The sequence below is a fragment of the Colias philodice genome, chromosome 11 (genome assembly GCF_061535455.1).
Source record: "Colias philodice isolate Cphi_HAF_F1 chromosome 11, ilColPhil1 Martin Lab GWU primary, whole genome shotgun sequence".
In the NCBI taxonomy this organism is placed as follows: Eukaryota; Metazoa; Arthropoda; class Insecta; order Lepidoptera; family Pieridae; genus Colias; species Colias philodice.
In genome coordinates this window covers 9,304,897-9,322,795 of record NC_143096.1, presented here as the reverse complement: position 1 = coordinate 9,322,795, position 17,899 = coordinate 9,304,897, and the positions used below count along the sequence as shown (strand labels likewise).

The following is a 17,899-nucleotide window of genomic DNA, read 5'->3' as shown; positions in this document are numbered from 1 at the left end:
TACATCGTATTACATGATTATAATATACATAATATTCTGCATATTGAGATGAGCATTGAAGTAGGTGCGTGTACGAATTTGTTTAAATTATTATGATATAAATGACTTATAAAAATTTAATAACTTACGACATTTTCTGGATTAAAATACCGATATTTTTTTAGATTGGTAGTATTCGATCAATCAAACTGATGATTGTAACTGAGCATGTTCTTATTGATTTTTTTTAACTAATTATACATTTGGGGCATTAAAATTATTAGATACATAGATGATGTATAAAATATGTAATGTGTAGTCCATTCAATGGTCGGTCGTTCCTTGATCAAATTTGTAATATCCACTAAAGGCTTTTAGATAAATTATGTTTTTTTTATTTTTTTTTATTCGCACATTTTTAAAAATCATCATATTTTAATTTTAGTTATATTATTGCCAGTACTTATTAAAATAATTTCACTGGAATAAAATTTACTCATAACATTATTTACAATTGCATACCTACCTACCCTTAGATAAAATATTTTTAAATTGATGTAACGATAAAAAAACATGATAATTGCCTATTCCACTTAATGAAACTAAAACCTTAATATTTCACTTTATCTCAAATAAGTAAAGCTTCCTTTTTTGTTACCTTTAAGTACTTATTTTATGTATTTCCTAAGTTTTATAAATAAATTACAATTATTATGTTTAAACATTTATCCAAACTCTGCTTTCCTGTGTCATATCCTTATTTATGGAAAATTAAACAATAATTATCTTTCAAGGCTTTCAAAGAGAAACATTGGACGATTCTCAGTACTAAATTAGCCTTCGAGATGAAACTTAGGGCATTGTTTTGTGACCTTAGTCATTATGTACCTAGAACCGCAAGTCGTTTGCACGCCGTACGTTTGTTTCGACAGACGAAACGATTTTATATTTCCTACGTAAGTTTTTAAAAATTATCTATTTAATAAAAGCAAAAATCAATGACACATATTCCATACATTTTTTTTAATTAAACTTTTTTAATTGCATTATGGCTGGTAATAAAAAAAACTAGCGTTTAAAAAAAATAACGAAAAGAGTGAATTCCCGCCTTTTTTCATTTTTTTTTAATTGAATAATTAGCAAAAGTTTACACGTTAATTTCGTAACATGACATGACATTTTATTAAGACGAACAACATTCCAAGAAAGAATTTCACGGGTGGCAACTTTATAGTGCTAATGTCAATACTTTCTTTCATCTTTAGTGTGAATTTTGATTCTGAATGAAAGTGCTAAAACCGGATAAATGTTTGTCAATTGTTAGTGAAGTGATAATAAACACATTAACGTTTTGATAATAATTTCGTTAGAGATAAAGCCTAAAGGTAATATTTTAATTACTAGTATATTATATTTAGGTCACATCGAAATTTATGTTTGATTGTTTTACTGGACTTATTTATTACTGGAAAGCTTTAAGCATATGGCCTATAAATAATTTCTAGTTCGCGGGGGATCATATAAATTATTATCGAAATAAATATGTAATTGCTCTTTACATAAATGCAAGCAAGGAATCAGAATTTAGTTACTGTCGATTATTTAAAAGCAAACTAATTTTTTTTAGCAAATTAATTATTGAAATGTAAGTATTTAAGTGCATTATACGTACACCTGATATTATCTTCAACGCTCTGAACATTATTAAATGTGCTAACGCTTTGTTTATGAATAATTGGGCTTAATTTGAACACGTCTTTTACTTAGTATTATTTTTTGCGAATCTTTCCTTAAGGGCCGATTTTTCAATGCTTGGATAAAACTTATTCGTCGAATAATGTGTAAAACTACCATTTTAAAAACGTATTCTAATTGCCCCTATTTGACATTTTAATATTATCGTGTAATACTTTATTGGACGGATAATTTTTATCCAAGCATTGAAAAATCGGCCCAGAGCTGATTTTTCAATGCTTGGATAAAACTTATTCGTCGAATAATGTATAAAACTACAATTTTAAAAACGTATTCTAATTGCCCGTATTTGACAGTTTATGTGACATTTTAATATTATCGTGTAATACTTTATTAGAAGGATAAGTTTTATCCAAGCATTGAAAAAGCGGCCCTAAATATAATAACATTTTAAATGTCAGATTATTCGTCATCCAGACACGCTTTCGAATATAATCTATCATCTTAACTTGAAAGTTAGTACCTGTGGTTTGTATAATAGGAACCTATTGTATAATTCATGAAAGTAACGGACAAAAAATGTAATAGTCACTTTCCATATAATCTAATTACATCTAACATGATGATATTTTTTTTGACCAGCAAGAAATTATTAGAAATTAATTGAATTATTTATAGATTCCATTTCATGTCAGATATTTGGTATAAGTATATGTAATTTTTTATGATAACTTTTTTTAAATATGTATATTGTAATTTAGTGTTCTTATTAGGAAATCTAAGACTTACGTATCATTTTAGCTGTGTGCATGATTTCAAATATTTGAACTAGAAATTTTTATAAAACACTAGGTAAGTACCTGAAACTCTTTCAGCTAGCACCCAATATTTATTGATGATCGTGGTCCAATTGTTGTCGGAATAGTAGTCATCGATCGCGATTTTCACGAAACCAGTCATTTTGAATAATGTCTATCACTCTGTCACTCGCTGAATTGTATTTCACTGACACACACTACACACCACTATTTAATTCACCTTGATGAATCTCGATAACAATTTGCTTTGCAAAATGTCACCTGAAACAAAATAAAAATAAACATCAAATTTGGATTTTTAAACGCGCGTATAAGCGTTTAACGAAAGCACATACTTTGATGCTACCGATACGTCTTGCGCGAATAAATCATCTTCGTCAGATAAATTTAATAGTAATTTATGAGCACATCTCAAAAGCGAAAGCCTGTGGAAAGTGCGAACGCGCCGCTTCCCAAGTTACAATTGAATCGCGCGCCATAAGCCCGCCAATCGTGAACGTACAGCCCCCCCAGTGTCACAAGGACGTAAGTACTGTTGCGTCATTGTAAATTGCGTTTTATTGTCATCGCGAAAACGTACATATTTCCGCACAATTTTCCGGGCAAAGTCCATAAAGTTAGGTTTAGATCGGAGACCTTAGGTTGTCAGTTGTCACTTGTACTTATTGTAATCATAGTTTTACGATTTTTTTTATAGTAAAATAATGCATTAAATTAAAAAATATTTGCCAGTCATCACAAGAATGTATTTTTTAAATTTAATTTAATATTTACTAAGAAGATTTCCTATATTTGTAGGTACCTACATAAGACGCGGTATGTCGCAGAACACAAAAACAAAGAGTGTTCCATCCACAGTTTCAGCAAACGAGATCTTTTTAATTTTTCAGTCGTAAAATTAGTATCTAACTTTCATGTCTCTCTAATTTTCAGGCGAAATTTTGAAATCCTTAGTACGAAAGATATTTCATCTTTCAATTTAGTCACCCTCTACGTCAATATTTTCTGAAAAATATGCCTTAGTAAAAAATAATTATGTGATCAATATTTTTACTTATGTTTGATAATCCATAGAAAAATAAAATTAGTGAAAACTTCTTCCAAATATATTAGAACTCCGTAGCACAGAGATATCAGTAACGTACCTTTAGCTCTACGAAAAATCTCTCAATGATGCTATTGATTTGTTTGTGTAATGGTTATATATAGATTCTTCAATATTTATAAGTTTGACACTTCAATTTCTGCTTAATTGTTAAGGAGAAGAAAATGTATAAACTTGGTGAAAATTATCGTATCTTTTTGTATGTATAAAGCGAAGCAAATAAAATGATGTTTATTTGATTTTGCAGATTTTGTTAAAATAATATAAACCCATATTTGTTAAATAAGTTATTTCTTATAAACTATATTTCAATAAAATCATAGGTTAGGCTCAAGTTACATGTAGGTACCAAGTACCTAGATTACTTTTATCACAATGTTATTCTGTGAAACCAAAGATAAAGGTTTCATTAGTAATTTAAAAAGTTACAACATCGTTTTAATTGAAACTGCACATACACTTTACAATTTACCCATTTATGGCGTTATTTATAGCCATCAATATTATATTTAACTATGATAGTTCGTAACGGTTTGATTCTGAGTTATAAACGACCGAAATGTTAAGAAATATCTGATGTATTAAAATGTTTATTGCTAATTGTACAGATATATGCCATAAGATCAGTATCAGTATCTACAGAATATGATTTATTTTACTACAGATTTGACGCGCGGTTTGCGCTCTACATAATCGGTAATCGGTATTCTAAAAAAAAGGTGATACTTAATAGTAATTTACACTACAAATACAAAGCGATTAGATACTTAAGTTTATATTTCTTAATTTTAAAACATACATAAGTTGATAAGATTTGCATCAAAAAGATCTCTAATCACAGATATGTACATACATTTTTAGTTTTTACCCTTTTTATCTGCAAAAGTTTATATAAATGGTTGAACAAATAATAAATAAACACAATACAAGGTTATCGTTAGAGCCGACTGATCTCATCAACTTACTTAGATTTTCTTTGAGGAAATAGGGGTCTGTAAAGTATTATTATATGTCAGTCTAACAACAATAAATTTAATTAAAAAAAACGTGTGTTGAGCGTCAGAGTGATAGACACGTGTCAGAAGTGAATCTTTGGCAAGATTCAAAGAAACGAAAATCGTCGCCTTACTTCATGACGTGACGGTATTGTCATGACGCGACCTTGAATTTTTACTCTCAACGCGCCTAAAGAAGTTTCACTTTACATTGCTGGTATCCTGTCTGCATCTTGGATATAAATTCCTAATTCTCTGAATATTGGTTTTTGTACTGGCTGAACTAGTAGTTCAGGATCCATCGCCCATTTTTGCAAGTGATTACTATCAAGCTAATTTTCCGTGAGTAGCTTTATTTTGATGAGACGCCCAATAATTTCCTGTACGAAACTCTCGATTGTGGTAGCTAACAGAGGTAACAAGGATAAAATGTTTTGATTTGATGGTTCTCAAATATTTATTACTAACTGAATTTTTTTTTGTGTTCAATCTCAAGATAATTATCTAAATTATTCGAAAAAAATATTTGTCCTACAAAATCTATTGTTTGATCAAAGAGTCCCCTCTTTCCAATGTGTATCGATAACGAGGTCATCATAAATGATTACTAACCAGCTGATTTTTTTGTTTTCACTTAGTTAATATTTATATACTTAATTCAACAGACATATTGTCCTACAAATTGCGTAATAAATATTTGAGAACCATCAAATCAAAACATTTTATCCTTGTTACCTCTGTCTGTTAGCTACTAGCCCGAAAATTGCATGGGAAAAGTCCCTCTCAGTTTAGGAAGGTTCTTGGTTTATGTTTACTAACTGCAATTTTCCAGTTGCAGTTTCCAATGCAAATTGGAAAGTTGAATTGGAAAAGTATCATCCCCCTCAATTTTTAAACAGGGTTGGTAATTTTTGAAATTAACTTGATTTCAACCTTACCATCAGTCAAACTTATAACTTTTCTAGATTTCCCGATGACGTTTAGGTATACCACCCGTTACTATTTTTGTATGTTTCTCAACTTAGAGCATTAAATTAATGCTCTAAGTTTCTCACCATTTAAATTTATCCTCTTCTTCTTCTCTGGACTATGAAAAACATGTCAAAATCGGCTCAGCTATCCCCGAGTTTCAGCTAGAGCTAAACTAATGAACAGCAATTGATTTCATTTATAATAATATACATATAATTGATATCCAATTATCCATACAAGCTCACTGTATTGATATAATTACCAACAAGTTTTCTTAATCAGCAGATGGCGCTGTCGACATGAAAAGCCTCTTGATTTTTACTTTCATCACTACATCTTAATATATATTTAAATTTATAAATATTTAAATGTATAATTAATAACACAATAAATTTTCTTAGTGTCTAACTTCATTTAACAATATGCTTTGTTCGTTTCAAGAAATAAAAATAGGAAAGTATCTGGTAATGCTCAAACTTTCCGCTAGATGGCGTCCCACTACTTTCCTTGCATCGATTTTAGTAAATTTGCCCTCGTTGAATCAATGTCAAGAGCAATTGTGTAGGCGTTAAATTTTTGTCGTAATCTCGCAATCGCTTTTTAACAACAAAAGAAAGTGGGTAAGAACGAATTTTCATTAAAATAAGATAGATTGTTTTATGGTAAAAATTTGATTATGAAATCCGATTTTAATTGCGATACTTATGCAAATGGTAAAATAAAAGTCAAAATACCTACCTCACAGAGACACCCAATATTAGACAAATTTATTATTTTTTACGGAAGTAAAAAAAGAATGGGTTGAATAGACTTTATGAAAGACAAAAATGCCATCTCTATAATTGCTTGATGTTCAAGTTTTTCTTGGAAACTTATTATGTACTTTGTTTAAATAATACCTATAACAATAGCGTACGTTATTATATCATGTAGCCGTAGGTACCTTCTAATACGTAAAATGATTATTCTGGATTTACATATTTCAATAGTTAAATGTTTTTACTACTTTTATGTTCATCCATACTAATATTATAAATGCGAAAGTAACTCTGTCTGTCTGTCTGTTACTCAATCACGCCTAAACTACTAAACCAATTTGCATGAAATTTGGTATAGAGATATTTTGATACCCGAGAAAGGACATAGGATAGGTTTTATCCCGGAAATCCTACGGGAACGGGTTTTTCTTTGAAAACGCGGGCGAAGCCGCGGGCGGAAAGCTAGTAATTAATAAAAGATAAACTACCTACGTACAGGCGCGGTCCCAGTCTGAAATTTTGGGGGGGGGGGGTCACGAGGCTGGAAAGGTATGCTACCCCCCCCCCCCCCCCCCATGGATTTATAATTCGCAAGGGATTAATAACAGTTTTTAACGGAACTTTAGGTGTGCAAGTGACTCCGATACGCATTTGGCCAGTTTTTTTTTTATATTTTGTACAGTATAAGATTTTTTTCTAATTTATCGAGTACGATTTTGGGGGGGGGGTCATGTCCCCCGTGACCACCCCCCTGGGACCGCGCCTGCCTACGTAATTAATTAAAAGTAAAGCACAGTATGACACCTTTACATTTGACACTGAGCAAACATCACAAAATTAGTATTTTTTGGCAGTCGTCCTTACAAATTAGTAGGAGAAATAAATTCTGAGAAAAGATATTATTGTTATAATTATTACTATACGAATACGGGTACTGTATGAATAAATTATATTTATTCGTACATTTATTCAATTTTTTTTAATTAAGAATGAACTGGATGATTAGCTTGTCAATTTAATAATTATAAATTGTTCGTACATCATAAAAAGTATCATCAAAAAACTTCTGAGTAGGTATAAAAGATAATTGAATAACCTTAAAATATATAATTTAATATTCACGATTCTTAAACAGGTGTATTTTGTAAAAATATTCAAGTTCCATGAGTTCTCATGATTGTAATTTTCAAGTTGTGTTGTTATTTGCCTTTTAAAAATTAATCTTTTTTAAGTAAATGAGGATAACGGTTTTTTTTTTCAATATTAATAGTTTTTTAAATAAATCTTTTGAACATGCAGCCTTATTGTGTACAATGTACATCTTAATTCGATAAGCTTCAAGTAATTCGGAAAAATTATTAATATGATTTACAATCAAGTGAAATATTACAGACAATATTTATAGAGGAAAGACGCAATACATGATACATAATATGTATTACAATAATATCACTTCAGACTATAGAGGCAGAAAACACCGCACATCAACATCGCATTATATTGCAATGTTTAAAATCTCTATTGATAAATTAAGTAGTACGAAAATATCAATTTTTAAAGGAACAAAGTACTTAAAGCAATATACCACAGATATTGTGAGATAATGTATTACTATCAGTATCTCAACGTAATAAAGTACCTTTCTTTTTTGGAGAATGCACTATAATAACATATATTATCTACTCCAACTTTACTAGTAGTGGGGTACGGGGCAGATGCATTATGCATTTGTTTCACTGATAGATTTTCTTTAGAAACAAGTAGATCATCAATCTATGTCCTGACAGACCGAGACTTTTTCTTTGTGTCCACCAGGAATCGAACCTCTCAGGTCTATGCTTACACGTACTGCACTGAACTGTACTAAGGAGGCGTCGAGTTTCGAAGGTCGAAGATTATTTTATGGCCCATAAAAATTGCCAATTATTTATCGATGTCAAGGTTTATATTATGTAGGGCTCAGAACAATAACTTTACTGACTAACCAACTGTAAGCAAAACAATTGTATAAGGTGTTTTAGGAACGAACTTCTATCTTCCGTGTATTTTTTACATTTGTATTTATTTAAGACTGTATTAATTATTCTACTAAGTAAATATTCACACTTGCATTTTCATGAAATTACTAAATATAAACTTGCAAATTTTTCAATTTAAAAACACAAAAAACATTAAAAATAAACAATTATTATTTGAAATAAGTAAGTTAAGTAAATTGGTAATTCCCAACACTTAAAAACTATAGCGCGATAAGGATTTTAAGAAACTAGGTTACCTAGGTAGTAGGTTGTAACTAAATGCGATTAGATATTAATCTCTGTAGCAATACTGAGCACTTAATTATAAATCATTTGGATGCTACTCTCGTGTGCAATATAAACACAATAAATCAAGATGCGATAATGTTTGCGTATGTGCATTGTTGTTGCATATTTCTTACAATAACTTTGTATTTGCGTCTTGCGTACATATAGGTAGTATTTTCTAGTGTTTGATTTTACGCGAGTATTATACATTTATAAATTAAAGACTTTTTAACGCGATTTATTCATAATATTATTTTTCCCACGTTTCGAACACTTTACAGCGAGCGTGGTCACGGGGAGACTGAAAAGTGTTCGAAACGTTACTAATATAATGAATAAATCGCGTTTAAAATCCGTTAAAAAGTCTTTAATTTACATATATAGGTTAGTAATTATTTTATTTATTTTTTATAAATGATCCCTTAAATAGATATTAGGCTTTTTTATTTTCAGCAATATTGTAAATCGGAAAGTAAATGTTAATGTCATGGCTGATGTTGATATGTTCTAGTAAAGACAATAAATACTTATTCCTTTTTATGAATCAAGCAAAATCACGTGGGTCAGATAGTTAATATTATAAGTATCTAACGAAGATAAGAACTGAATAAAAACGGTACTATAATATATTAACGCGTGTCAATTTTTTCCTTCATTCAAAAACTACTAGTCAGTAAATAGTCGGTATTTTCCGCCAAAAACTGAAATGTGAATAATGTCATCACAATGCTTAGATCATTAAGTAATGGATGGAGCACGCTGGCAAATGTTCTAACTAAACTTTCTGCCGGTTTTGGTGCGGGGAGGGTAACTCACACTTTGAAACACAATCACACATTCACAAAAATAATTTGTGTCTTTACAAACTCAAACTATTACAAAATGGACAGACTAGCATGTTTTTGCACACATACATCGATTACACAGAAAAATCTCTATACATATACGTAATAATACAATCGCTCTAAAGGGATGTAACCATATCGATATTACAAAAATAATAATTTTGTTGAAATTAGAAATAACATCAATATTATATTCATAAAAAATACTACACAGGTCATTTGTAACGTTTTCATCATTATTATATGCATACGAAAAAACAATAAAACGCCATTTTATTTGTATTTGAATATGTATTTATTCAACACATCACATATTATATTCAATAAAATAAATATCGGTCCAGAAATTTTTATTATTTCTGTACCGAGGTGTCCATTCTGATTTTCTCCCACAGCATTCAATCCACCTTAGCCTTAAAGCAGGATTTTTTGTAAATCTGAAATATACGCAATATTCGTACATACATATAAACAAAGTAGCTGCTCCGCGCGGTTTCACCCCCGTGGCTCCACTCCTGTTGGTCGTAGCGTGATGATATATACCTTCCTCGATAAATGGGCTATCTAACACCGAAAGAATTTTTCAAATCGGACCAGTAGTTCCCGAGAATAGCGCGTTCAAACAAACAAACAAACTCTTCAGCTTTATAATATTAGTATAGATTACATAATAGAAAGGTTACAAGATTAACATTACAAAAAAAACGGCTAAATGCGAGTCGGACTCGCGCACGAAGGGTTCCGTACCATTAAAATGTTCTGCCAGTAACCGAGCGTAAATTTTAATAAATATATACAAGACTTACAAAATAAACATTATACTCCTTTTTATGCAGTTGTGTAAAATTTTAATATAATAAAGATTAATTCTCATCTCATTTCAAATTATACTTAGAAAAATATTTTTTTATCGACGTTCAAGTTAAAAGCAGTCCGTCACTAAAAAAGTCGTAAAAATTAACGACTTTTTAAGCGACGAGTTTTTAAATTCAACTCTATCACTAAGTTCATAAAGATTAAATTTGAATTTCTCTTCAAGATAGTCTCGCTACATCACTTTATAGTCTCGTGGGGAGTGCGGTTCAATATCGCGTTCTAAATTCAACTTTATCGCTTAGTTCATAAAGATTAAATTTGTATATTTTATCTTCAAGATAGTCTCGCTACATCACTTTATAGTCTCGTGGGGAGTGCGGTTCAATATCGCGTTCTAAATTCAACTTTATCGCTTAGTTCATAAAGATTAAATTTGTATATTTTCTTTCCATGATAGTCTCGTGAGGCCGCATCAATGATCGAGTACACACATGACTCGATTATTTGTCTTGATCATATCGCTAAACGATACATCGACGATTATTAGAAATTGCATTTAATTAGAAATGTACGTTAAAAAAATAAAAAAATATACACAAATGAAAGGTTATTCCATCTTTTTTAATATTCGACATGTTTGAATTGCTTCTGCAAGACTTGACAGTGCAAAACGGCATTTTTAGCGGAGCACTCGCAGACGTCCTTTCGATGTTTTACGAATACGCAGAGTGTTCGTAATCGATTACGCAAGTAGTTTTTATGAAAGCATAAGATTTTTCGATTCGAATAATCTTATACCTCGGCAAAAGGGGAAACGCCTGCGTGTGTTATCCATTACTTAATGATCTAAGTCACAATGTCATGCCTGAGACTTGTTTTTCTATAATACTTACGTAATGACAATATTATCATGGGTTTCGAAGTTTTTGCAAACAGCTGCAACAAAACTTTGACGTAACTATATATAATTATTGTTTCTTCGATGCTAATTTGGTAATGTCAAGTTCAACTAATTATAAATTATTATTTGCAAAAAAAATTGTTTTTAAACTTACTTGTGACGTAACAAGTGCCTGTTTTTATTGAATTAGGCAAAAAATCACATTGTTAAAACACACATAAAAACATTTTGACGAGACTCAGCGCAATTTAAATTAACGATGTCTTTATTTGTGACATTAGGAAGTCTGCGATAATTTTCCGGAAAATTCAATATCAGTATCTATTAATAAGCGTTTCCTACTTAATAAAAAATATGAAATATACCTATAATAATATCGGAAATTTAGTAACCATAATTTGTTTTTAAAAATTTAAATACGACATTTTCACGTCTACACATTTACGTGACTACGCTGCCCGCTCGCTGCAACTCTACGCAATTTACTACGATGTACCTATTTACCGTGGATTGCTTCGTTTAATTAACCTTGTTTAGGATGTTTCGTTAAGCTTTCGTTTTTATATGAATTGGTGAATCCTACTTTGTCTACTTTTTACGTTCTTCAACAAAATTTCAAAAATTGTATCTTACTAGTTTAGTTTGCTAACTTAGTTACTTTCTTATTAAATTGATTGAGAAATTTTGATTAAATTGTCATAATCTAAGTATAAATATTTCAGCTTTTTCCAGGCTCTTCTCTACAATAATAGTTATCTACACATCACATTACCCTCACAATATTTCACATATTATCGAAGAGAAAAGGGATTATTACGCAACATAAACTGATGATTTCCCAATAATTTTCTCAGTATTATTGCAGCTATGCAGTGAAGCGATCGCATTAGCATATCACGAGTTTCCTAGAATGCGAAAATCTGATTTTCACGTCCTTGGACTGAGCAATATCCTGCAATAGCGTGAGTGTGTTTACACAACATATTGAATATCCGACGATATTTTACTTTGCGGATGTCTTCCGTACACAAAAACGATAAAATAGGTCATGTACTATATTATTACGTAATAAGATTTATTGTTGGAAGTGGAAAACGAATTACATTGCAATTCGAAAGAATGTCGATTGGGCTAGTAATGTTCGTTTCGTTTTACCTACTCCCTATTGTTGAATTTATAGTTAATTACACTCATTAATGTCCATAGACGTATAAATTAAGCCTCATAATGTTATTTATAAACTGTAGGTAAGTATTCATTTCACAATTGTCTAGAAACAAATGACAGTACAATATTTGAAAGTCGGCCATTATGATAGTAAAAATTAATAATCCAGTAAGGTAGTGGCTTTGTATAAGGTCGCTCACACGCTTGACTACCTCAGCAAACATTACTTGCAACGAACCGCAAGAATCCTTCAAGATTTCCCAATTGACTGCTGTGTACACTAGGAATAAGTGACGTGTTGACAGTGACCTAAGCATTACTTTAGGTACACAATACCGAGGCTGCTAAATATTAGCGGAAGGTTGAGTTATGAAATTTTAAACAGATTACTCACGTGCTTTTCACAGGAGTACAGCAAATTCTATTGAAATTTCTAATCAGAAAGTCAAAGAAACATTCAATGTTTTGAACTTTATCGTAATTGAATGTTGTATAAAGTGCGATTGATAATTATGATGATTCAGTCTTCATGATGTATGTTGATACTACATGTTATAAAATGCAATTTCATCTTTGAACCCAATAAAAAACAGGGTATAAAATGCTTTGTAATTTTAAATATTTTCATGGACGTATCTGAAGGAGGAATTTATCAAGGATTCAAACACATGTTAAATGACGATACAATAAGATGATTACAATACATAGAAATTTTATAAAGAAGCTAGACAATCAATGGCTGCGACATGTATATCGATTAACACTAGCTTATTTAGATAGGGCGGCCGGGCGGCACACGCAATGTACATATTTGAAAACCAGATTTTTTACAATAGTTTAATTCATGTTTAACTTCCTACGATATTATTAATTGGAAATTGGATTATTTATAATGAAATAATTGAAAAACATACAAGCCTACGTGTTAACCTAATAGGATTTTTGGCCTGCCGCGCCGCCCGCCCTTGCCTGTTAAAATAATACATTATAGCATCCAATGAAGTACCTAAGTATATCAAATGTCAGATATCTTAAATATCATACATATTCATATATGTATTTCTTATATTTAAGAGTAATTAACAATGGAGTCATTTCTATTTAGACGCTTATGATATATTTATAATATGTAAATTATAACTTTTTGTCGTCTTACATAACATGGACGTCAATTACAATGTACAAGTTGTTGAAATTCAAAATTTTTCAAAACAGTATTTGGGTTCAATGTATTCTGCGATTATTAAATAATTTCAAAGCATTGTAATCTCTGACACTTATATATCTATTATGTAATAAATTACAATAATGTTATGTTGCTGTTTGGTGTAAATTGTGAGGTGTAACAGGAAAAAATATTGCTATTTATACATATCAATTTTTTTTTGTCAAATAGTAAACGTGCCATAAGTTCAATTTAAATGTTGAATTTCATGTTTTCTATTTCTAAAAATTAATTCTCGACTTTTAAAAAAAAAAACTCTTTCCGACACCAAATCAATACACAAAGCTTCCGTTTACATTCGATTGTTGTCTTGTTTCCTGTATTCGAATATACATTTTAAAAAAATAATAATCTCTTATTTTTTCCCAAATAATAATCATATTTATACTACTTACATTACAACAGCCCATTCAATAGGGCATCGCCCGATGATGGTTCACGAAGTCATATTCTTCTTCTTCAGTCAGCACACAGTCTTCGAAGCACCACAGACCAGCTATGGCCAGGAGGACGGTGTACACCATGTAGTAGATGAGGTAAATAAGGATTGAAGACAGCATCGCTGATGGTGGGATAGCTGGAACAATACATTATGAGTAAATAGCTGCTACTATAGCCGACAATGTCGTGATTATTATTTTTGGCAATAATATGAAGTACGTGTGATCAAGTGTCTTGGATAAATACCCGTAAGTTGCATCATTTCAGTCAATCATTTTGAGACCAGTCTGTATTTTTAAATGTAATTTCAATTGAAGGCATTGGTATCATTGCTACAGTCGGTGAAAATATTGTGGTTAAACCGGCATATCGTAGAGCATGATCGCAAGTGCAACCAAGTGGTTAGCTTATAGCTTGTTACCGATAGAAGCCATTTTAGGGTGATAACAATGATATTATTATAATAATGATGTTTAAAAAAACTCACATAGCCAACTGTGCACGAGAAAGACTAGCTAGCTAACACGAAGTTTAGTTTTAGACTTTTTTGAAATGAATCGTATGAGTGAGAGCAGCTGGTTTGGATCTCCAAATCTAGAACTAATGTATCTATAATAGAATTAAAATAGATATTTTCTAATCTATTTGAACAAATACATGTTATTTAAAGTGTATCATATCAAACGAGATGTATATCAATAATACAGTTTACGTAGTAAACTATAACATAAATGAAGTAGATGATGGTGGGTGATACACATAAAATTAATGTATGTCAAAATAATATCTTCAACTATTAGTTATCAGTATTTTATATAATATGTTTATTAAAAAATACAGGATTGAAATATGTATTTCTATAAAAGAAGTAATAACGATAAATATTTGAAAACTGGTTCAAAAAAAAAAAGTGTGTCGTTACCCGACCGCCGAAAATGCTAGAATGAAATTTACATAATATGGTGGAGAATCTAGCATAGACGTTATGATCTGAATATTTATTTAGTTTTTAACGTTGTTGATTTCAATATTAAAAAACTTAAACACTCACTCGAAAGTAGAAGGAGATTTCATAATTGAAAATTATAGAGAGACACACACACACACACACAGAACCACACCTGTTGCAGCATCCGTGATATTATCTTGATGACAACTGAATTAAAATCTTACAATATTGATTAAAAACTTATCCCGATTTTCGATTTTCGTTTCCACGCTTTTTGGTTCAAAAGGTGTGGAAACGAAAATCGAAAATCATCGAAAACTCTACAAATGAAAAATCACATTAGTTTTTGGGGAAGTCGTAATATATTTATAAAACATCTGCTCTATAGTCAGATAGATGGTATCCTAAAATGTTTTGCAATGATTCTAAGGTCGAAAAATTCTTCGCTAACTTCGCACACTTTTTTCATTTTCTATAAATATTTTTCACGATCAGGTGATAATTTTAGCACTTAAAAACTAATATGCTCAATTTATTAAACATACCTACCTATAGTACGTCACGTGAGAGTATATATTCTATGCCTTTACCTTCTAGTGGTGAATATTAACGAAGTATGAAAATTCAAATCAATGATTTACATCTCACATCAATTTATTATAATATATTATTTATTTTTTTCATGTAGATAACCTATTTTAAGTTAAGGAAGAGCGGGTCCTCCTGACACAGGTTTTATCTTAAACTTACTAGGAGGGCCCTACTACTCCAAATTGTGTAAAATTTAGAAAGGAAATAAACTATTTTTATTTTTTATTTTTTTTTTATTTTATTATGTAACTAGAAAGACCGTTCGTCCATTCGTCGGTTGGTCTAGTCGATCAATAACTCAAAAGATTATGTTTGTCCTATGATCCAAGCGACTCTCTCTTTAAAAATAATAAAACAGCGTTTCGAATGTCAAAATCTAAGTAAATGTTATAAAGAGGAAATAATTGCTTTTTAGTTTTTTTGTTACAAGTTACAACTAACATGCTCAAGCTCAACTCCTCGATAGATGTTATAAATTATTTTCTTTACTTATTATTATTATTTACTATCGAAAGTATATAATAGTCCATTGAATAAAAAGTTCTAGAGTGCGTGAGTTAGTAACGTAAGATGTTTCTTCGGAAACATGTCAAGAGTCCCTAGGTAATAAACATACTAAAACCCCGGGCCACTAGGAGGAGCCCCGGAGTGGGGGGAGGGGGGAAATGGGTCCATTTTTTCATTTTTCGCTTAAATCTCAAAAACGGTACATGTTAGAGAAAAACTTTCAAGGATAAGTTGAAAGGCCATAAAATTATCTACAAGTTGTACCTGAATCATTTTTTCCTATATCCTACCGTTTCTGAGTTATACGCAGTAAAACATGATTTTGGCTCAAACAATTTCCACATCAATCGATCAAAAAATATTTCTTTCTTCCAAAAAACTCAAATGTGCAACTTGTGACCGGTACTGATAAATTGCTCTTAATTAGGTCTATAATTAGTAAAATAAACACATTCCTCCATGGAAGCCTTTAGGAGGAATCGATTGTCAAAATATTATATTATGGTAGTTTGAGTTACTGAACTTGATCTTTTTATTTTTTTCTTCCAAAAAACTCAAAAGTGCATCTTGTGACCGGTACAGATAGATTGCTCATAATTGGGTCTATCATTGATAAAAATACCAGATTCCACCACGGAGGCGTTTACGGGAAATTGAATTTTATTAGGGTAGTTACGATACTTGAACTTTTTATTTTTTTTCTCCAAAAAAACTCAAAAGTGCAACTTGTGACCGATACTGATAGATTGCTCTTAATTAGGTCTATAATTGGTAAAATAAACACATTCCTCCATGGAAGCCTTTAGGAGGAATCGATTGTCAAAATACTATATTAGGGTAGTTTGAGTTACTGAACTTTATCTTTTTATTTTTTTCTTCCAAAAAACTCAAAAGTGCAACTTGTGACCGGTACTGATAGATTGCTCTTAATTAGGTCTATGATTGGTAAAATAAACACATTCCTCCATGGAAGCCTTTAGGAGGAATCGATTGTCAAAATATTATATTAGGGTAGTTTGAGTTACTGAACTTGATCTTTTTATTTTTTTCTTCCAAAAAACTCAAAAGTGCAACTTGTGACTGGTACAGATAGATTGCTCATAATAAGGTTTATCATTGATAAAAATACTAGATTCCAACACGGAGGCGTTTACGGGGAATTGAATTTTATTAGGGTAGATACGATACTTGAACTTTTTATTTTTTTTTCTCCAAAAAAACTCAAAAGTGCAACTTGTGAACGGTACCGATAGATTGCTCATAATTAGGTCTATCATTGATAAAAAAACCAGATTCCACCATGGAGGCGTTTAGGAGGTATTGAATTTTATTAGGGTAGTTACGATACATGAACTTTTTAACTAACTACCCTAATAAAATTCAATTCCCCGTAAACGCCTCCATGATGGAATCTGGTATTTTTATCAATGATAGACCTAATTATGAGCAATCTATTTGTACCGGTCACAAGTTGCACTTTTGAGCTTTTTGGAAGAAAAAAAATAAAAAGTTCATGTATCGTAACTACCCTGATAAAATTCAATTCCCCGTAAACGCCTCCGTGGTGGAATCTGGTATTTTTAGCAATGATAGACCTAATTATGAGCAATCTATCTGTACCGGTCACAAGTTGCACGTTTGAGTTTTTTGGAAGAAAAAAATAAAAAATCAAGTTCAGTAACTCAAACTGCCCTAATATAATATTTTGACAATCGATTCCTCCTAAAGGCTTCCATGGAGGAATGTGTTTATTTTACCAATTATAGAACTAATTAAGAGCAATCTATCAGTACTGGTCACAAGTTGCACATTTGAGTTTTTTGGAAGAA

At 30.9% G+C, this 17,899-nt stretch overlaps 1 protein-coding gene across 2 annotated transcripts in view; it reads right to left on the bottom strand.

The window, feature by feature from the left end:
- LOC149484802 (very long chain fatty acid elongase 7-like) overlaps positions 1–17,899 on the bottom strand; it is a 51,630-nt gene that overhangs the window by 16,160 nt on the left and 17,571 nt on the right. Inside the window, exons 2-3 of one of the 2 annotated variants that reach the window (XM_089701114.1) lie at positions 13,978–14,159; positions 2,535–2,753 (exon numbers count right to left, since the gene is read on the bottom strand). In XM_089701114.1, coding sequence (XP_089557240.1) covers positions 2,535–2,634 — 100 coding nt within the window. In that variant the 5' untranslated portion in view covers positions 2,635–2,753; positions 13,978–14,159. Of the gene's footprint in view, positions 1–2,534; positions 2,754–2,827; positions 2,953–13,977; positions 14,160–17,899 lie in introns of those variants that run through there. The other variant, XM_089701113.1, reaches the window with a different exon arrangement.